General features: G+C 36.1%; 1 protein-coding gene across 1 annotated transcript in view; it reads right to left on the reverse strand.

Annotated features, from left to right (window-relative positions):
* ABI3BP (ABI family member 3 binding protein) overlaps positions 1-23732 on the reverse strand; it is a 286106-nt gene that overhangs the window by 74252 nt on the left and 188122 nt on the right. Inside the window, 13 exon segments of the mRNA XM_052643965.1 lie at positions 5659-5733; positions 9677-9751; positions 11897-11962; positions 12691-12738; positions 13197-13268; positions 13921-13977; positions 14858-14932; positions 17105-17164; positions 17752-17832; positions 18504-18563; positions 19599-19655; positions 21243-21326; positions 22094-22153. Of these exon segments, the coding sequence (XP_052499925.1) occupies positions 5659-5733; positions 9677-9751; positions 11897-11962; positions 12691-12738; positions 13197-13268; positions 13921-13977; positions 14858-14932; positions 17105-17164; positions 17752-17832; positions 18504-18563; positions 19599-19655; positions 21243-21326; positions 22094-22153 (870 nt within the window).

Genomic DNA, 23732 nt, shown 5'->3' on the forward strand with positions numbered 1-23732 from the left:
AAAAATGTTAGGCTGGGAATTGATGCCTTATCTCTCATTGGGGAAAATATCAGGTTGACTTGCCTATTGTTGATACCAAACTTCTATGGCAAATCTCCTTTCAGGAGCAATATAATGTATTTCTTTAACTCAGTTTCCCTACAAGGAAGTCCTTGTCAACCCTACTCACTTACTGAAAAGTTTTCCTACCACACTAAATTCATAAATACCCTTAGGTACGCGCTGTAACTTTCTTGCGTCTGGAGGGGGAAAAAAAATAGGATTCAGGCTAGAATTCTCCCTCTGAGAAAGATGAAGTAAATACTTTTGCACCACAAAGTGGACAAGCACAATTTTACCATTTGTGCAGAAAAAAGATCATATAAAATGGACATTCATTTTCTTTTATGGCTTTTGGAGATTTCATTTAATGTGGATGTCACATCTGTTCTTAGTCTAGGCCGCTGAGTAAGTATCAGTGAAATCACAGTTGTGGAATTTGGTCCATTGGAAAGAAATGTAACTCTATTAGAACTTCTATGAGCTAAAAGATAACGACCAGGAGAACTTGAAATGTGGATTTTTGTTTGTTTTAAAAAGGTTAACTTCAAAAAAGTTTAGTGGTGGACAAAGCTAGAGAAAACCCATCATAATGGTGAACATTTCACCACTGCTATGTAGTCTTTTTAAAGATTCAAGCAGTAAAACATGAAGAATTTCCAGCCGTAAATCAAACTAACTGTTTATCTGTAGGGTGAGGGAGAAGGCACTTTGATGTGGCTCTGTGAAGGTCATGGCCATCCAAAGCAGCCTGTAGTTTATAAACATCCTAATTGATTCCAGGGCTAGACTGCACAGAGAGGAGGTGGGATTAAGGAAGGGAAAAGCTGAGAAGAAATGTGCTACCAATAAATCCACCATATTGTAAACACATTACCTGCTGCCTGCCTTAGTCTCCTGAGGAATTCAGACAAGCATAATGTGGATTCCTGCTGCTGCCACTGGCACGTTTTAACCGTGAAGTGATGATTTAACAACTGCCATACCAGACGTTCTAAAGCAGGTGAAATCAGTGGAAAGGAAAGAACTAGAAATATTCACAGGAAAGGGATGTGACTCATTCTCTTACTTGGTCAATGGCAGCTCCAAGAAATGCAACTTTTTTTTTCTTTTCCCCTATGTGGCATTCTGTCGTGTATTACATTGAATAAGAGCATGATTCTAAAAGCCTAAATCTTCCATGCTGGGGGAAACGTATGAGTGTAAATCATGACAATTTAACTGAGAAGGCAGTTTTGATTTCCTTATTAAAATATTTACCATTATTATATTTTAGACGCATTTGTATTAGCCAATTTATCATTTATATTAACAAACAAATTAACTTACCAGTTATATATCTATTAACTACCTTTTTGAATAAAGGGCATCTCTTCAAAGAAAAATTTGACTACCAGAAGACAACTGTCAATGGAAGTGTCTAATATGGACAAATGTGAATGAACATGCAAGAGGGTTCTGCCAGAATAGACGGGACAATGAAGGTGTTGCTCTCTGATGGAGATGGTGTACTAATAAATCTTCAGTGAGCTTTACCCTTGCAACAGCCTACAAAGATATTGTCACAGATAAGTAATACACATAGGCCACACACCTCCTTCATGTCCAGAGTGCTACTGCCTTTATTCCAACCTTGGACCTGGAGGCACAGTCTGAGAGGCAGCAGGTCTTCCTCGCAGAGACCACTTTCAGAGCTTCGCTTGTGCTCTTGTGTCGGCTTCCCTCGTGTCTCCTCTGGGACCTTTCACTTTCTATCATTTCTATTATGTTATATTTTTCTCTATTAATCCATACTTTCATTTATCTATGAATTCTTCGCTCTCCACCCATAAAACAACTCAAGAGTTCCAACATCCTAAAATTAATAACCAGTTCCTTGACATGGCTTCCCCTTCAAACAATCCCGTTCTGACTTCTGAAGCACTGGCCCACAGGTTTCAGGCGCAGGCTTCTAGATCTGCACTGTCAAAGCCAGTGGCTTTTCTGGCCTCCTCCTCCTCACTGTTACTCATGGCCCTCCTTCCCTGCCTGGCCTCCTGAGTTCCTTGTTCCTGGTACTCTCTGATCATTTGACACATCTTCTGCTGGCTCCTCCTTCCTCTATCCACTATTTAAATGTAACCATGTCCTCAAAGACTTTGATGTCTGATCTCTTATTTTCTCAGTCTGTACCTTCTCCTGGATGATATCATTCCCTCAAAATTTAAGAACCTTCTATACATAGTAGACACATAGACACATGGCTCCCAAATCTACATCCTAAATACTGACTTCTGTTTAGAAAGCCAAAAATTCATTTCAACCACCAGTCCAACTGGCCCTCCAAACCTAGCACCTATTCCTCCCTCTGTGTTCCCTGCTTTAGTTAATGATATTGTCATCTACCACCTGCATAAGCCAGCTTCCCTGGTAGCTCCGTTGGTTAAGAGTCCACCTGCGATGCCGGAGACCCAGGTTTGATTCCTAGGTGGAGAAGATCCTCTGGATAAGGAAATGGCAACCCACTCCAGTAATCTTGCCAGGAGAATCCCCATGGACAGAGAAGCCTGGCAGTCTACATTCCATGGGGTTGCCAAGAGTCAGACACGACTTAGCAACTAAACCACCACCACCTGCCTAAGCTGGAAATCACTGTGTCCTCTTCCTCTCCATGATACCATTCAGTCATTGTCCGCATTCTAGCAATTCCATCTCCAAAAGACATTTCAGCATTCATCCCTTCTTTCCTAACTACAAAAATGCTGCAAATCAGAATCTACCAAAGGGCAGTTTAGAGCATTTGCAGGGTTGGATAGCTTGCTGAAATCTAGATTTTTTTTCCCCCCTGGCTCGCTTCCAATGACTGAAGTCTATCCAAATATTTCTGTGGTGACAGAAGTTTCCACATAGCCAAGACAGCCTTTGGTACAGAAACAAAATGTATAAAGAAGGCACAGCTCCGCTGAACCAGGCATCAGAGTGAGTCCTCTGCCCTGAATTTGAAAGCGTTTCTCCAAGGCAGATCAAAAGAAAAGCCAGTACTGTTCTGGCTCTGGACATGCTGTGTAGGCTCAGTGTGTCTAGATTCCTGATTAAATACCGTAGTTAATTTGACTGAGTGACTGGATATTCTCTAAAGTCTAACTGGATGAAAGCTGTGTTATGCTTAGGCATCTATGGAATTGAAGAGCTGTACAGAGAATCTGAGACTGACTAAAAATTCAATTTTGTCACTTCTGACATCACTTAGAATTGAGACAAACATCATGTTAAAACATAAGGGGGTTCATGTTTGGGAACACATGTAAGAATTAAAGATTTTAAAATTAAAAAAAAAATAAAAGATGATTTCCTTTAAAAAAAAAATAAAAATAAAAAAAACATAACTACGTCCCGATGTCAGTACATTTTACATCTTTACAGAGCATCTGTCTCTCTAGGATATACCAGCACACATTATGTTTACATGTAACTTACCCTGTTTTCTGAGGAGCCAATAAACAAAGTCATGGGCTCCTTAGGAAGCAAACCTGACACTAGGTTCAGCCCCCAAACTGTTTGAATCCAGTCTGTTTAAACACTTGGGAGAAGACGGAAAAGCAGTAACGATTGCCTTATGTTTCTTCCTGTAGCATCACACCCATGGAGTGACAGGGGAACCCCTGATGGACACAATGGCAGGACCAACACCAGCTTTAGACACACAGTTCACACTCAGGTTTAGAGACACTTGGAACTGGAGTGTCAATAAAATAAGCCTAATGAAGGCTCCATGGGGAGCATTTGTGCTGCTGTTCCAAGGCTCAAACTTAGGAGTTAGAGTGTGAAAAATAAGGTATTGATGAAAGTAAGGTAAATATTAGATATTTAAAAAGAAGAAAAGTTTAACTATTAGATATATTACTTTAATGAGATTATGTCATATCAGAACCGATAGTATTACTTTTTCTAATGAAGAGGAAAAGTAATAAAATCACTCACATATACTGTCATTATCTCTGATGACTCCATCTCCGTTAACATATTTGTTCCACAGTTGAAAACAAGAAGTTGACCTTTTGCCAGTGGGAAGATAAGCTTTTTTCTTATTGGTGTTTATAATATGACTTTTGCTTTTAGCGGTACAAATTTACATTCTGGACTTCAGGGCAAAAAGGCTCTTTGTGGACTATCAATACCTGCAACCACCTAATCATTCCACAGCAGCAGAAACATTCTCCACTTACATAACCAGGAAACCATGATAGCAAGTGAATTCACTTGTTTCCAAAATGCCATCAGTCTAAGCTACAGCTCAGAAAAGCTTTGGTTCTAGGAATGTTCTATAATCTTCTAGGACCACCTAAGAATTTATAATAATTGAACTTTTCTCTTTAAAAAAGGGGGAAAAACCTGTAGTATTTCTCAGATACTCTGGCTAAAAATTTGGCTTGGCTTATTAGTGAACTAACAATGAACTACTTAGTGAAGCTAACAGAGGCTCCTATGATCACTTGAGGATCTGGAGAAATGTCTGGGTCCTTGCAGTCCCCACCTTGACTTCTCCCACAGATGCAACATAATCCACCCCCCTAAACAGGCAAAAACCTTCTCAAATGATAGGCAATAAATAGATCTGTAGCTATGCTATGGTTTTTCCAGTGGTCACGTATAGATGTGAGAGTTGGACTGTGAAGAAGGCTGAGCGCCGAAGAATTGATGCTTTTGAACTGCGGTGTTGGAAAAGACTTGAGAGTCCCTTGGACTGCAAGGAGATCCAACCAGTCCATTCTGAAGGAGATCAGCCCTGGGATTTCTTTGGAAGGAATGATGCTAAAGCTGAAACTCCAGTACTTTGGCCACCTCGTGCGAAGAGTTGACTCATTGGAAAAGACTCTGATGCTGGGAGGGATTAGGGGCAGGAGGAGAAGGGGACAACAGAGGATGAGATGGCTGGATGGCATCACTGACTCTATGGACGTGAGTCTGAGTGAACTCCGGGAGTTGGTGATGGACAGGGAGGCCTGGCGTGCTGCCATTCATGGGGTCGCAAAGAGTCGGACATGACTGAGTGACTGAACTGAACTGAAAAAAATCATTTAGTGTGCGTGTGAAACAAATTTCCTAAGCAACTGCTCCATGAACTGGGAAAGTAGAATTAAAAACAGACAACAAAAAGCCAAATAAAGGAAAAAAAATCCTCAATGCTGAAAAGTGTAAAATTTCTGAACCCAAGAAAATGGCTAAACATCATTTCCTCCATTTACAAAACATTTTATCATTTTTGTGGGGAAATACCAATTCTTTATCTTATTTTGGTGAAACGTGAGCATCGTTTAGTTAACATTAGTGGGTTATATTTTAGAAGTCAGAAAAGAAAAAAGCATTCTACCCTTAATTCTAGGTTATTTTTTATAAGTCAGAAAAAAAAGAGACGTCTTCTACCCTTGGCATAATTCTCTGCCTTTGGATTATATCAATGTTTACATAAATAATGGAGCACACATGTAACTCTTATGAACACTTTGAAATGATTATATCATGCACGACACAGAATAGTATCTGAACATAAATGAAATATGTTCATCCTTCCTCATGTTTCATTGCAGTAGAATGTGACAGTAGAATGCATTTGACTTAAACATGAAATAAAGCATTTACCAGGTGACGTATAGGACACTTCTGGACTTGGTGATGTCTTTGGCTTCAGAGTAACACGCTGGAATACCTTAGGAGCTGAAAGAGAGAGCTTGGACCGTGAGTTATTTGGTTTCAGCCTCTCCCAGTCATGCTTAGCACATAAGATCTGACAAAGCATACACCTGATTATTGCTTTTAAAAAAGTATTGAAACAGGAGTTATATGGAAAAATAAACCTGAAGCTCTAAAAGTAAATCAGTTAGAATTTCAAATACTTTTAAGAAAAATGAAATCTGAGAAACAGCAAAATTTGACTAAGGATAAAGGTAGGATGAAGAAATTTTGGAAACCTTTCAGAAGAGATAGCAATTAAATTAATCTAAGAGTACTCTTCTCTGGATGTTTGCTTGACTTCTTAAACCCATCCTCATGCCTTCCTGTGAAGAATGAGTTCAGTAGTCAAAGTGGGACCCCCGAAAGCATGTATGAAAGCAACTTAAAGTCAGATCAGCTACAGCAGAAAGAGAATGGGCAACGCAAGGGAATGTTTGGGCTCATGTTCTGTGCCTCTGGCAATTCTTAGGCTCTAAATAAACCTTTAAATGACATGTTTACAAACTCAAACCATCTTTCCACAGCTGTTCCTTTGTAGTAACAAGGTGCTAATGTAATAGATTTTTGTTTTATTTTGTTTTGTTTTAGTCCTGGGGGCAGCGGGGGAAGAAAGGCCTACTTTATTTATATAGTTCATTTTACAGCTTCAAAAATGCTTTCATAAAGATCATGCCCTTTGATTCTCACCATAATGCTGAGAGGAAGGAATGATCAGCTTCACTTTGAAGCAAGGTTGGAGACTATTGCCTGGAGTCACATGGTCATTAGGCACCAGAGCCAAGACTTGAACTGAACCCCAAGGTCCAGACATGATCGCTAGGTCCCAACTCTTGGGTTTCCTATATCCCAGCTCTGCAGGTCACATTTTTAACTTGCTCCTCATTTTTTAGGTAGACATAATAAACCTGTCCTAACTCAAACCATGACTGTGAGAATGAAGTGTGAATGTCAAAATTATGTGAAAGCTATACTCCTATAAACATTTCTTTCCACTTTTGGAGAAACTTTACAAATTTGACATTGAAAGATCTGAGTATATTTTGCTTTTCACATTGTTTACCCCCTCAAAAATTAGGAGCAATTTTGATGGTTATAAGATTTCTAGACATACAATTATTAATAACAGGATTTTTCACTGTTACTAATGAACATAGGAATCTAAAATCAAACCTATATTTAATGATAAAATATTCTTGATGATTTCTTCCAAATTTTTGATCCCAATATGTCCTCAAAGGACAAATATAGTAAATTTAAATTTTTCTACCTAATTTATCAACATAATTTAAGTATAAATAAGGCAGCATGCCCAATTATAGAATTTCATTCTGAAAATAGTGGTATATAAACAACTGCTTTGCTCTTTAGGTTGTACATGCTATGTTGGATGATGGCCTTATACCCCAAAAATAACAATTTGCATTTGGTGTTGCACATATGAACAGAACATTCTCCCATTCAAATGACCTTTTTCAACAACTAGCCGGGTGTAATGGGGGAAGTACTATGAGAGTTTAAACATTTGTCTTTGAACTATTGAGTGATACACATGTATACATACGAAACATCCTTGAAAGACTATAAAAACCTAGGGTATTGCTGGGATCTATTAAGTAAAGCTCATATTCTCCTGGGTAAGAGAGATCCTAATTTCACCCACTTTTAAGAGGAATACGTAGAATGAACAATTTTCCAAATCGTCCTCTTATATTAGGCCACCCTGACAAAGCTGGAAGTATTTGGGTGGCAGCTACTTTCCAGGGGAGATGCTGATGGACTGGAGTTTGCTCGGCTGGGACGGAATCAGGATGCTCTCTTGTTACAGTCTGCAGCCACTCCAGGGTTTCAGAGTTTGAGTGGAACCACTGAGTGGATGCATCTGTCCATTCTGAAGCTGCTTATCTTGTCAAGAAAGGTTAGCTAAACGTCTAAATCAAAATCAAACAAGGTTGAAACTTAGAGTGTCATAATCGGAAACTAGAGTAAGGTCCTGATTTACTATGTTGATTTTTGTAAGTATAGAGTACAGCTCAAAAAGATAAAATTATGAATGCCTTCCTTCTTAGTTCTTATCTCCTTTACTTTTTATAATGTTGCTAACCAGGGCTTTATAGCCTCAATGTTTTAACTTCCAACACATCTTATTTTTCATCTGTCCACTTACTTTCCAACATTCATTGTTTTATGCTTTCTTATTTCTTTCCATTTCTCCTTTTCCTGCTACATTTATTCTATTCTTTGTGTTCACATAAAAGGTTGAGAGTTCCTTTCATGGTTTTAACTGTTGATTTCTTAAAATTAGATTTTAGTTTCCTATCCCCAAATTTAATATGCTTGCTTTTAAAATTCTTATTCTATTTATTTTTACTTATTCACTAATTCCAATTATTTTCCCCAGCATTTCTTATATATTAACATTTCAAATTTATTTCCTGTTATTTTTAAATTCCTTATTCTTTCAGATGATTGTTGCCTTGATACCTTCACATACTTACGTATCACACCCATATTACTTTTTAGCAAAGTTTTAGTAATTGAAAACACATTTTAAAATACATTAGAGCAGATTGAAAATCATTAGCTAGATGTGGTACCAGGACTTTCTTTTAAGGAGTTTTCCTTTAAAGAAAAAATAATGGGCAAAATTTCTCTCAAAAATATAGTAGAAAACGTTAATATCTCTCAGGTATTCAAGATCATTTCCAAATCTAACAGTTCCTCTTTTTTTTTCTTTCAGTAGGGATACTGAGATGTGATTAAAGATTCTGTGGTGGTAATTCAGAGCTATTACCTGGATCAAGCGTAACTTTGATGCTGCTAACATTTTCCTTTCCCCAGATCACTGGTGATAGTTAGGGTTCCTTTCCAGTACACTGGGTAGGTGCACTTCATATGCTTTTTGGAAATGGGCCATGTATAAACAAATTTAAATATAGGTGATTGGCTAGACTGTAACTACCTTGACCACAGAAGGCCAAAATTTTGTTTCACATTCCCAGGGTGTAGCACATCACCTGGCATGAAGTCAGCATGCAATAAGTATTTGTTGAGTGACTAACTGAAGAAATGAACTAGCTAATCAGCCACTTCAGGATCAAGGGGTGATACAATTTTAAATTTAGAGGGAAGAGTGACAGGAGGACTAATGACAGCAGATTAGGCATGACTGGGTATATGCTTAGAGTAGGCGTCAATGCTGGAAATGTCTGGAAAAACTGATGGAGTCCAGAGGCTGGATGAGGACAAGAATAAAAATTGATGTAAAATGCTGAGAATCTGCAACTGATATAAATGAGAAACCAAAAGGAGGGAAGTATGAGATTTCTTTGAGGTATATCAGGTTTATGGTAGCCTGAAATGGAGATCTGCCAAGGCAGTCAGAGGAAATGAACAAGATCTTGGTTGAGAAGTCAGGTTAATCATTCAAGTAAGAACCTCCATACTATTAAAAAATAGTTTATAATGACTCTTGTTTAGCTCCTTTCCAAAACTCATAGCAAAACAACCAAAGCAATATTATGTAAACATTTTATAGGAGAAGATACATATTAAAAATCTTCATGACCTAATGTTAAATAAAATTGACTGAAAGGCCAAAAAATAATTAGGGGACTGGTAGGTAAAGCACATTCAAGGATCATGGAAGGGTCTCTCAAACTAGGAGAAGCTAAAGGAGTAGGCAGGCTATTTTTTAAAGAAATTCCATATTTCTCTATCCCCTTCTCAAATAACATAAGAGTAGGGAAGCTTTTTGGAATAAGCCACTTTAATACTATACTTTTTGATAAAGTTTAAATATAAGTATTTATTAGGTTTCAAAGGAAGAGTTGTTTTATAAGGGTTAAAAACCTAACTTGCTATAATTCAACGGAGTAACTCTGCAAACATCAAACTTTTCAGGCCAGAATATAAAATAAACCTTTACCTGATTGTGTTTGTGGGATTCTTGGATGTGGAGATGTTTTTGGTTTGGGAGGAGTTCGTGGTATCTGCTTGGAAGCTAAAAGAAAGGATACAGGTTCGGAGCTCTTGAGCTTCTCAAGAATAACAGTACCTAAACTTCTAGGAGCTCAAAGACGTTTGTTGAGTGACTGAAGACGTAAATATACAGCAATTATCATAGTTAAAGCTGGCGAAGAGCAATAGAATATAAGAAGATAATTTTCTTATTATAATAGAAAACAAAATAAGAAGGCACATTAACTAATATCTAAGATACTCAGCTGGCAAATGAAACTGTTGAAATTTTAGGATTGTCTTCTTCAAATACCTATTAAATAGGCTGAAAATAAATTTCATAATAAAATAATTCATCCTTATTATAAGTTCACATTGCATTATCAGAGTATCCCAGTATAATATTTTAAGTACAGAGACACAATTTCTTCTAAATAAAAAGCATGTTACATTCCAAATATACCTAGAAGGTGAATATGTCTTAATAAAAGAGTTATGGAAAAAAATTAATCTTGTTAAGCAAAACGTAGTTTTTATTTGTCATATTGGGGAGGAAAAATTGAACAGAAATTGAAAGGATACATTATTGAAGGAAGTTATCCTTTTGCTGGGCAATTCTCAAAAGAGTTCTAGGACATTCAGTGTAAAAGTCAATTTTTTCACTAAAAAATTAAAGGTTTATCCTGCTGGAGAAAAATAATGCAAGGTCACAGCTTGTGGAAACACCTGTTTGGTTGGATTAAGTGTCTGAGATAAAGAGAAACAAGAAGAAGTAGATGGTTTCCAAGGTCATGGAGTTTCAGACCCTTAAGAAAAGCTTGCTGAAAATAAGAGTTATTAGATAAAGAAGTTGAGTCTGTAGAGACTTCTTTCTGATAATTAAAATATACAAAGCATGCAATGGTTTCAGTGGAATCTTCTCGCCTGTAGAAAGAGGAACAAGATATGTTGGAGATTATACTGGTTTAGGAGCCAGAGATTAAGAACTCACTTTGCTGATCATTTGGTCTACAACCTCGGGTTCTTCATCAAAAGTAAAGGACTTTTAAGAACCCTTCCAACCCTACAATTCTATACTTGTACAGTTTTCTTAGTCTTGTGATACTGTGACTCTGAATTGCTTTGCTTGCTGAGGTTCATACTGATAGGTTATTTGCAGCCTTGGGGTATAAGAGACCATCTGTACGTAAAGGTGTGTTATGAAGCAATTCTATAAAAAATAATTCAGAATGAGATTGGTATCACTGGTAGTATCAGCAATTAAATATTTCAATAATATTAATAACCACAGCTATTAAAAAAAACTTGAAAACATTAGAGATAATAGACACAGACCCAATTAATACAGTCAGTGTGGAATTTTGGTAAAATTAACCTGTGAGTTTAATAGGCAAAGTTTAATGGGGCATTCTGACAATGAATAAAATTAATGAATAATTATATGAATAAAATTAATATCCATATCTCCTTTGGAAGTAGGGCCATATAAAATAGTTTATATGGACAATGAATAAAATTGATAATATGAATAAATTAATGAATAAAATTAATATCCATATCTCCTTTGGAAATAAAACAGAGCCATATAAAATAGTTTCATGGCCATCAAAATACAAGTTTGAGCTTATATATGATAAACTGCTGTTCTGAGAGAGCCTGTAGACACTGAAAGACTTTTTTCCTTGTAAGAAGTACATTTAGCTATCTGCATTAATGCTGTGTTTTCCTACATTTCAAATTCCGCCAAGGAAACCCTTATGACTTGCCAACTAACTGGTGTGACTTCAGTTTCTCTTATTTGTATCCAGTGAAATGGCCAAGCTGCCACAGGAAGGAGCAGAAGAAAGTAGTAAGGTGATAACGCATTTAAAATTGGGATATTTATGTTTTAAAATAGAATATAAATGTTCTTTCCCAGAAATATTACTATTTCCTATATGAAAGACTTGCGGAGTAGCTGAGAGGTGTGTTTCAGTTAATCCTAAATGATATTCACAACACTGCTATGGGACTGGCTATGCATTATGGATTGAAAGAGGAACGGGGTATCAGAAAGGTAGGATCGCCCATCAGAGACTGTGAGCAGCAATCATGGCTTCCAACAGCTAGTCATAGTGCCCAACTATCATCTTCCTGTTCTTTTAAGTTCTGTGAACATTCACTTTCTACATGAAATACAAAACAATACTCAGCGTGGTCTGAGGTGCATCTGGGCTGGCTAGAATTACAGTTTGGGGAGGCAGAGGTGATGTTTCTACAGTAATTGAAGGAACGGACCCAGGGTTACTATAGTGTTTCATGCACCTTTAGTACAGAAAGGATGGTAACAAGCAGATTTTACAGAAAAAAAAGTTGCAGTGAATACCACTCCTACTTCTTAATAATGTATTTAGTTTAAAAACTGCTTAGAGATGCCAGGTTGTAAAACACTTTCAAGGTAAGCAATATCCTTAATTTTTAAATCATCGCTCCACATTAGTACCTCCCCCAATAATTCCAGAAAGATATGTTCAAGAGTAACCATAAAACAAAGTAATAAAAACTGTTAAAGCATAAGCCATTCAGCAGCACTGAATTTTGTTTAACAAAGAAAAAAATCAAACAAGTAAATCAATGTGATGAAATGACTGCTAATGAAAAGTGTGTTGCTAGGGCAGAAGTTATAAGTGGATCATCGTACAAAAATATATTATCTGAAATATTCAACATAAAACCAAACTGGCAGAATGTTCAACCTTAGGAAAAAGATGCTTTAGATTTGACAGTTTCAGTGACTGAAATAGCAAGAGGCCAAGATCTAGATACAAAGCTGAATGAGAGAAGACACTTTTTTGGACAATGGTTATGAAGAGAAGCATGTAGAAAGAAAATTAACTGTGATGAGGAAGAATGATGTTGCAACATGGATTCACAATGAAGGAGAACGTGGGTTTTCTGGTGATGGTGACAATGAGGACGAAAGCTGCCCGGGTATATCATTACCTAGCGTGGTCTCGGGTGGTTCAGACACATGTGTAATAGATTCCACAACTGCATCAAAACAAAGGAGAACAATTTTAACAAGTGTAAGATGGTAAGCTGCAGTCAAGTATTTCTTTCTTGAATATCAACCTCATTCTCTTGGGGATCTGCATCACATTTTTACAGATAGGACAACGGGTTAGGATAAGAAAAAAGCGATCTGAGAGGGACGTCCTATTCTATAATCCTCAACCTCCAAGATTTATGTTTTAACTGTCATTAACTGTCAAGTGTTATTATGTCTCAATATATAGATACCACAGAGAAACTGAAGTTTATTCCTGTATTCAGAAAGTCAATTATCATGTTAATTTTAGGAATTCAAGGATTTTAGAAGCTATGGCTCTTCAAAGCGATTGAACTGTAGAACAAGTACCCCAGCTTGGACTTTCATATTCTATGAAAAGTAATAGATACTAATTAGAATATTTTGAATAAAAGAATCAAAGCATGAAAACCTTTACCACCTTCTGTCTCTGGCTCCTCTGGCCTGAGTGGTGCTTTGGCGGTGGAATAGACATAATCTATTTCAGTTGGTGCTAGAGAAGAAACCGAATGGTGGGTTAGCGGTGGGCAGCCCATAGCACCCACTGTAATGGAACACTGTTTAATTTGAAAACAGAGGTTAATTATCCTAAGTAGATAGATTTGTGAGAATAAGTAACATTTAGGTAGAATATGAAGATGGCTACAATTTAAGAGGGCAGAAATGAAGGCAGTGTGCAGTGTGGAACACACACACGCACACACGAGCTAGCAGGATCTACAGCAATTTCCACCTGCAGCAAAGCAGATAACTTCATTTCCTTACATATTTTTGTTTAAGGATTCCAGTGAGAAAAAGACATAGAGTGAGTTCTTTGAAAGCATGAGGATGAATCCTAAAAATGAAAATGAAAAATAGGCTGTGCATATTTGCATGAAAAGAGTGCTCAGAATATTAAAAAATGAAATTTTGCATTCAGAGTGAGAGGGAACTAAGTAAGGAAATTGTGACGCTTGCATAGCAACACAGCAGGCACTAACACAATGTGCTGTATATAATATTTAATTGTCAAGATTCACTGGATGAGCACAGGCAAGATGTGAGAAGCCATGAAATGTTACAAAGCATGAGGACATCCCAAGATGACTTCTGCAATGTGATGGAAAAGCACATATACCTGACTTCCCATTGGGGAACATTATTACCTATAGCTTCCTTTGATGACTCAGTGCTAAATGTAAGCGATTCCAGGACTTCAGAAACTAGCAAAAAACACAAAATGGTACAATTTATCAAGGATGACTTGTTGCAAGCATTGAATAAATTCACACAAAGTATTTAGACACGTGCCTTGTACTTTAAAGTACTCAATGTGAGCTGTTACTGTAATAACAATAGTACTATTAACACTAAAGGAAACCCTAATAACTGAATTCATAATTTTATAAGTACTGTAGGTTATCATTAACAACCATACCTTGTTCCATGAACATAAGCATCAAAATGCCATTTAACTAGTTAAGAGATACACAAAGGGGATGAAAAGAAATTATAACCCTGTTAGGAAAAAATAAACATCTGGTGTTTCAAAATAAATGTCAGAGGGTTGCAACAGCATTACTAAGCATAATCTTAAAAATTTGCTTTTAATTTTGAAGGGCAATAATGTTTAGGTTCATACTGTGTAAGGTGAAATTTTGTTATCTTCAGTGAAGTGAGAACTTTTTTCTTTCTTAATGGTCACAACTGAATGAGCATTCTTTTTACATAGCAGAACACAAATTTAGCTTACTACTGAAGAGAATCACAAGTTTGTAGCTTAGTGAAAAATAAAGGTAGAGAATAGAATCAGCTCTTCTAAGTGGTTTTGTTGACTACTTAATCAGATATGTGATTATTCTCTGATACAGAGTAAACCCAATGAAATGAAGGTAAGTATTTCTATACAGTTGAATAACAATTCATATGAAAATAATGTATTACTAATTTACATTTATTTGCAATCATGGAAAGAACATATGCCATATGTAGAGTTGTTAAATGCGTATTCTTTTGCATTTTTCAATGTTTGGAAATACAATACTTGGGGTGTGTTCCCTGAAGCTCAACGGTGTATCCAGGCAGATTAAATAATCTATTTACCAGGTTGACTTTGTGTCATTTCTAGGCTTGGTGATGTCACTGGCTTCAAAATAAAAGTTTGCAGTTCAGTGGGAGCTGAAAGAAGAGGGTCTAAGTTGTCAAACTAATTATGGATAATTTATGTCACAGAATTTAGACAAAGGTAGCAATACAAAGACCTTCAGAATCACAGTGTTATGAATAGGTATGCAGAAGAGATTGGCAAATTATGCATCCCTTAGTCCAGCCCTCTTCCTGACCTGTGAACTAAATGACTTTTACATTTTTAAATGATTGAAAAAAATTAAAAGAGTAATAATCTATGACATGTAAAAAATGGTATGAAATTCAAATAAGGTTTTGTTGAAACACAGCCACACGTACCAACTAAAATGACTCAAGGCCAAGATGTAAGTGATATACAAATATGCCTTGAATCATCTTAGTTTGTATGTGTGGCTGTGTTTCAACAAAACTTCAATGACTTCAAGCTACAACAGCAGAATTGAGAAGTTATAATAGAGACTGAATGGCCTCCAAAGCCCAAAATATTCACTATCTAACTTCATATTTAAAAAAAAATCACTGATTTACTGATCCCTGATGTTAATTATCCTTCTAGAAAAAGCAAGAGCCTATTCGAAAAAGTGAGAGTCTTAAAGATTATTGTATCTGAATCTATATTTCCACAAGGGCTTTCTAAAAATTTCTTACAGCTGATTTCAAGACAGTATTATTAACAAAATATTCAATATCATCTAGGAGGATTTTGTTCTATGTTCCCGTTTGACCACCCCCTCAGGTACCATCAATATGTGTCAAAATGTTTTATTTTCTTGTTCTTACCATTCAAACTACCAATTTAAGTCCAAGTTATTTCAAAGCTCAACTATTCCCTGTAAGACCACATAGAACCTTGATTCCTTTAAATGTTTTCTTTCTATATTTTTAATCAAACAAGCTGCTTTTGTATAAGCAAGTTATCTTTCATCTAAGAAAAATTCAAGACTCAATTCTTCACAATTATATTGTACTTTAAGAGGTAAAACATGCCCTTACTTTTTTATCTCTATCTCTGTTCCACACCCCACTTTGCTCAACTACTAACATGGTGCTGGGACCACAGAGGGCACGGAAATGGTTGTTTACCTAAGACAAAGAAGCAATGCTATTTTAAAAAGAAATTAATGAAATAGAATGCGAAGAGAATTGAATAAGACGCATCTTTTGTCAGAGACACTCCTTATGCGTTTGGCCCATATAGATCTCCTCCAGCCATGAGCATTCTGGCCCATGTGAAATTGCAGAAATGCTACCTTCTCTCTTAGACAGCACAGAGGCGGGGAATGCAAGCTAGCAAGCCATATCACTGTCACTCTTGGGACCCAACTGCAAGGGGCTGGAAGGACTTCTTGAACTAAAATCCATAGATTTTCTTGGTTTCCACTGTGGAGCTTAGAGAAGTTTAAAGTTTGTAAGAAGGATGTTCCCCCCTGCCCCATGTTTTGAAACTAAAGGAAGAAAATGTTGAGTTGCTATTGTATTTGTAGGTCTAAAAACCATCAGCATTGAATGTGGACCAATGTTTTCTAAAATATTAGATTTTCTTGGCTTTACTGCCTAAGTTTGAAAATTTCACTTTACTGTCCAATTTGTTCCTTATCACTGAGGGTCTTTCAGAGATCAATAACAAAATTTGTTAAGGATATAGATATTACTATGTATAATTAGATCCTCAGAGAGATTCCTACTTAATAATGATTAAGAATTAATGCTAAACTGTAGTGGAGAATAAGGAATAGTCAAGTTCGTTAATGATGGCTAAGCCTGTAAATTATATTCACTAGAACTGACTCTTCCAAGAAGCAACCTTTTAAAAATAATTTAATAGGGAAATCATTCCTTGAAATAGGAAGAGAATAATAAGAATATCACAAAGAATCTTAGAGAGTGGTTCAGAGAAATTTCATGGTACTTAATTATCACCATTTTATAGATCTACATACCAAATAGAAGGGGCACAATTTAGACTACAGACTCTTCACTGAATCACATAATGAAATGCTAAAGGGGATTTCATGGCAGATAGATTTCCTGACCTGGATCCAGGGACATCTGTTGCAAATAACAGGTAGCTCTTGAATTAAGAATCCTGACTACTTATCAGATGAAGCATGAAACAGAATTACAACAGCAATCATAGGAAGCAGGAGCAATGGCCATGATAGTGATGGGGTGGGTTTTTAATGAGGTCACAAAAGTCATTACTTAATGTTGCTTCTGGAGCTTCAGAGCTATGAATAACCAGTTCAAAGCTTATAGCAGAAACTAACCAAAAGCAACACAGGGGAACACAAGAAAGTTTAACACACACATAGAAAGTCTTAATTTTTCTTTCAAAACAGTTTCGAATGACAACTTTTTTTTTTTTAACTTTTGTAAATTCACAGAAAGCAACTAGTCTCTGAGGATAGGAGCAATTCATCACGGAAAGTAGGTACAACCTTTGAACTCTGCTATGAATCTTAGTATAGTCAACATGAGACTGGCTTAGGTGTTTGATTTTCTGATTCTAATATGGAAACTTGCATTAGAAAATCTGTTTAGGCAATATATGTTAAAAATATGTGAAAGGAATTTGTTGCATTTCTTGGAAATTGGGAAAAAACCTATGGTTATGTACTATAATAGATCATGTGTGTTTAGCTGTAGGTGTACCATGAGTAACTATGCCAGTATTGCTACAAATAAAAGTGACCAAGAACTCATCCGAGAAGCAGCTGCTAACCATACTTTAATGCCTCAACTCTTAGAGAACATGATGTCTGTTACTTTTCATCAAAGGCACTGCTTTGGGACCCCACATGGACACACTGCTAGGGTTTACCCCTCAAACCATGGAATAACACATTTACCCAATTTGGTCTGAGGTGCTTCAGGGCTTGATGTGGTTTTAGGTCTGGGACGTGGACGACGAACTCGTGTTGTTTTATAAGCTGAAGGAAGAAATATTGGATTATTATTGGATTATTATTATTCCAGTGAAGGTGGTATTGGAAATAAGGTACTAGAGTTTCTAACATATGTTTCCTTGAAATTTAAGGCATATATTTTTAAGATCCAAATGTTTTTGCCTATTTTGTTCATTATTTTATCACGAAGAGTCTTACGGTAAAATTTACACATAAAATTAAGTCAAGAAGTGAAGAGTCCTATAAATCTCTAACTTTAAAAAAGGTAAGGACTATCATCAAACCATAGGTAGTTTACAGTAAGAAATTTAAATACTCTCCCAAGCCACGGAACTACACATTGTTATGTTTTAGTTCATCTAGAGAAGATAAGGACACTCCTGACTGCATTTGAAGCTCAGCTTTAAAAATGAGCCCCATTTAGACAAAAGTAGTACATGATATAAATTCAGTTAAGATTACACAGTAGAAAAATACTCTGACCTAATCCTATGCATATCTTTTAAAACAATAGGCAACTTCTTTTAGAGTCTTCAATACTCTTATTGAGAAGGATAATCAAGTTGCAGAACAGCAGAGGATGACAAGATAGTCTTAAGAAGCTAGCGATAATGTGATGATGAGGAGGATGATGATGATAGAATGAGTAGATAATGGGCAGGAAAAAACTGCTGTGAAACACAGAATATCATTACCTAATGTTGTTTCTGGAGCCTTCGTTGTATGAGTGACAGGTTCAATGACGGTAGGAAGAACTAGCCAAAAACAATAAAATAAACCAAAGAGATTTAAAAAATGTACTTGAAGACTAATTTCAGAAGCTAATTTTTAACTTCAGAACAGAGAGAAAGGAGACCCATACTTGTTCTTTGTAGATCTGACCAAATTATGGCCAATATCCATTAACCTCATAAGACAGGTTGTGCACTTTGTTCAATATCACTGTGGTCAACAAGAAGTTCTAGATGTTTGGTTATCTGACCCTTGCTAGTATGGAAGACTTTGCTTGATGAGCTTTTTACACGTTTATGAATATAAACATGTTAGACTTTTCTAACTATTGGAAAAACCATTTATCAGCCTATTTGCACTTCTATACAAGCTGACATATACATGTCTATTTTGTTCACTATTTCAATAATCATCGGTATAATAATGAATTCACATGTTCAAAAGTATAAGGATCAATGTAAAAACTGGGGCATGCTCATCAAAATTTCAAAGTGGTTCTTCATTCAGTAAAAGACAAGAAACTCTTAAACCCTGTTAAATAAGGAGAAAGAATCAACCTATTCTATCATAAAAGCCCATCATTTAAACGTTTAAGATTTAGGCGCGTTCAAAAATTCGACCATTATCTAAAAGCGTTATTCCTTGAAACAATAGATTCACCAGTACAATCACACAGATCCTAATTCAATAAAAAGTAATACAATAAAAAACATGGCATTTCTACAATTGATGAGGAAAACGCAAGTGAGAAGAATAAGAGATAAATGGGAATTCATGTTTGAAAGAAAGCTTTATAGTCAACACTTTAAACAAATGTACATGATCACATGACAATGTTGAGTAGATACACAGCAGTCTGACATCCTGAAATTAGTAGATACACAGTTCTCTTAGATTCAACAGAGGACATAGAGCTTAGCATAATTACAAGATAAAGATTGGAATAGAATGACAACAGAGGGGTTAGAAATGGTTTTAAGATGCAGGAGAACCTGTGGCTATAATGGTATGACAATGAACAGGAAGAGCACCATTTGAAGGACACACATGTTCATTACCCACGATTTCTGGAGCTTCAGTTCTAAGAGTACCAGGGTCAAGATCTGTAGTAGGAACTAGTCAAAAAACAATGAAACAAACACTTGTGAAAAGTCAGCAAATTAAATCTTACCAGTATAATATCGCTTCAGTAGGTACACAACAATTTGAAAGTTTTTTGAAATCACATACTTCTTATTTAATGATTTGGTCACCTAAGGCTAGGTAGGTGTTCTTTTATGAGACAATCATAGCATACACAATCCAATAAATATCTTCATAAAGTCAACATGAGTTTCTCCTAGGTATCTAAGTACCTAATTCCAATCATTGTAGAACACTGATCTAGGAAAATTATCTAACCATTTTACCAAATATATACTTAGGTAACTGTTCTGACAACTGTTGACTTTTCTGTGGAAGCTTTAAGAAAACAATATGTCTAAGTTTTCATCACAAGGAAAAATGTTTTTCTACTGCTTTCATCTCTCTATATGAGGTGATGGATTAAACTAAACAACTAAAGCTACCGTGGGGATCATTTCATGACACATGCAAGTCAAATCACTACGCTGTCTGCCTTAAACTTATACAGTACTGTATGTCAATTTTCTCTCAATAAAATTGGAAGACAATAGCATGTCTATATAAGCATGTATACAATAAGTAGATTTTGTATTTACGGACATGGAAAAGAATTAAGCCAAGTGAAGCATACAGATCTTGTTCAGAACACCTATTTGGAAGTAGGCTGAGACCTTATTTGAGGCAAAAGCACTCAATAAATCAGGATATAAGAACAAATAGTGTGTGGTGCCCAGTAAAGCACTTAACGTGCTCTGTTCTAATCACAAAAATGCTGTACCCTGTCTAGGGGAAGAGACCATTGCAAGAGAGACCACTGATACTTTTGGGTCAGATCCAGACTTCTGAGTCATACTTTCAAGGACTTTCTTCAACTGCTTTTATGGACCCTTCCAAACACAGTACTCTTCACTACCACTGAGAAGCAGAACCTCCCTTCACTCAGAAGTCTGTGCTTGCTGGTTGGTCTCTTCACCTTTCTTTTTGTCTGTCAGTCTCCATGATTTTAAGACTTCTTACTTCTGTCCTTCACAGACTTTTCTCTCTTTCAGCTGAGAGATGTTTAGAACCCCTCCATAAAAGAACTCTGTTTGCACAGACATACTGCCTAGGTTCAATCTTTTAATGTTTCACACTGAGGCGGGTTCTGAATTTGACTCTACTCTAGACTGAGAAGTAAGAAGTCGCTGCCTTCTCTGATATCCTCACACCTGTTGATGGGCTGTGGGGACAGGTAAGTTACTTCATGTTTGTTTCTTGAAAAAAAAAAAAAAAGATTGGTTTAAGACATTTTGTCTTTAGGTGAAGAATGGAATGGAATAAGAAAATGCAAATAAAGTACACAGTACATAAAAGAGTAGATCCTTATGTAGAAGACAGAGTATTCAGCTATCACACGAGTCCCTGCCACCCCCTCATCACATTTTCCTCTGCTAACTCAACAGGGGGAAGCAGCAGCAGGCCATTTTGTGCCTTTACGCACATAGGGCTCACATGGGCTACCCCTCTCACTGCTGGATCAATCCCAGACTCTCCAGAGCTGCAAAGACTCAGTTCTTTAATGAGAAACCCACAATTACCCGGTTTGGTTTGAGGTGCCTCAGGAGTTGTTGTAGTTTTAAGTTTGGGACGTGGACGACGGGTCCGTTTTGATATTTTAGGAGCTGAAGAAAGAAAACCTTCAGTTATTTCAGAGTTTGTAGTTCAGCAGCTATGGGTAGCAGAACACACGTCTCCAGATTTCCTCAAACCTACTAGATTTCCTCATATTTTAGGAAGTGCGTCTCTTAAACTTTTCAATTTGAAGCTTTCACCCTTATTATAATAGTATTTTTTTAAACATGTGGAAGTTTACTGGGAGTAAGTCATATATGAAAGTAAGTTATTCATTTAAAAAGAAGAATCATTCAAAGAACTCTCTTTTGAATTAAAAAGGACAAGAATGATTGGTAAAATATTATGGTGGTGGCTATGGTACAAACTCTTCAACGGTTTCCTAAAATAAGACCATGTCATTAACTTTTCAGTTAAAGAACAAATATCATATAGACAGCTTAAAAAAAAAAAAGACCTTTAGATCCACAAAGAACCCCCGTTTCTAACTTCTGTTAGGGTTACAAGAATTGCTTTTTAAACTCAACTTAAACAAAACATTGGTTAAAAAACATATGCAATGGCAAGAACAATTTCAGATGGTTACATGTATAACAATTGATCTCAGTTAGGTTCATGCATAGCTCTCTTAGAAACAAGGGATAACTTGTCTTAAGAGTCAGAGTCTTCAGTACTTTTAGGATGAAGAATATCATGGCATGATAACAGAGGATGATGATATAGCTTTATGAAGCAAAAGAACCTGTAGCTGTGATGTTGATGGAATGAGTTTGACAATGAGAAGCAAATGCACTTACTGAGGATCACGTGTTATTACCTTTTGTTGTTACCCAAGCATCAGTTCTGAATGTAACAGGTTCAAAGTCTGCAGTAGGAACTGACCAAAAGTATTAAAAAATAAACCAAATGATTGTTTTAAATAAAAGGAAACTTAAAACATTTACTGCAAAAAGGATCTTACTAGTATAACATGACAAGTTTTAAAAACTCTTAAACTAGAAGGGTAAACAATCGGTTTTCTAATAATTGGCCGTACCTAAGTCAGGTACCTATTCCCTTATTCCTCCTTTTATTATCTGATTCTAAATTAATAAGCCAACATAGGATGTTTGGGTATTGATAAGGACCTATCTTTGGAAAGGGACTGAGGCCTCAGCATGATGAATCAGATTGGGTATCTCTCCATGTTAAGCAAAGAAAGAACATGTCTTCATGAACAAAGAGGAACTTGTTGATACTTGATCAAATCTCAATGGCTTTATCAGGTGCCTAACGATCTCCACCTTGGGAGTCTGACACGGACCAACCAAGATTTAGAAAAGCTTTGAGTACCACCTTGAAATCAGATATCCTTTGTATTATATTACAGTTAGACTTTGTCCTTTGGTTAGTCTCTACTTATATCCACTCTTTCTGATTTTATTCGTTTCCATCTTTCTACTCATCTATGTCCCACAATGATTTCAAGGCTCCACTTTCTTTCTTTATTTATTTTGGGCACATTCCAGCTTTCATTGTCAATGCTCCTGAACTATTGTTATCCCACAAAATCAGCAATACTGAGAAAATCTTTTTCTTTGTCCAATAGAGAAGAAACAGTGACTGCTTGGAAACTTTCAAAACCAGAGTAAATTTTGGAATAACTAAAATAAATTTTTATATAATTTTTCAATCCACATAAATCTTTTATTAACCTCTCTATAAACCGCAGAGGAAAATGGCTAAGGCTTTTAATATGAAGTTCCCCACAATCAGATTTCAACCTTCAGCTCACAGTGTAATTGCTGTTTTCCACAATCACAAGTCCCTAAATTTCATTTGTAACAAGAATGAGATAGTTACACATCAACGGTGCACAGTCTAAATCTGATGAGTAAAAGTGCTTTGCCTGACCTATTTGGTGTTTGAAAATTGGGATATTTTACTGAAAAAACTAAAACTTTGGAAACACCCTAAAAAAATTGGAAAGTCTGAAAATGGTCTGCATGGCAATAATTAGCAAAACTAAGTCATAGCTGAACTGTGTGGATGTGGAAGGAATTTTCCCGTTTGCCCCAGTCTCTACTCTTCTATAGCGTCTCATTTTTAGTCCTTTTTGCTCGTTTACAATATACACTTGGTCATTACAGACATTTGAATTTTCCTATCATGTACTGTTTTACTTTCTTGTCTTTGACCCTCCTTTCTGCTGTTTTTTTCCTCTCTAATGAATGCTTTCTTAAAACAAAAAGGTTACCTCTTGTTTTTACTTTTTCTATTTTAATTATTTATTAAATTGCACATATGACTTTTATAATCATTAGTAAATGCATATGATTCATGCATTTTTTCCTATATTTGCTATTTTCATAATAAAAAGAACTGTAAGAAAACAAATATTTATAGATAATATATATAAACAAATATAATATGGATAATATAAATGATAGAAACTGACATGAAAAACTTTATAACAT

The sequence above is a fragment of the Budorcas taxicolor genome, chromosome 1, assembly GCF_023091745.1.
Source record: "Budorcas taxicolor isolate Tak-1 chromosome 1, Takin1.1, whole genome shotgun sequence".
NCBI classification, from domain to species: Eukaryota; Metazoa; Chordata; class Mammalia; order Artiodactyla; family Bovidae; genus Budorcas; species Budorcas taxicolor.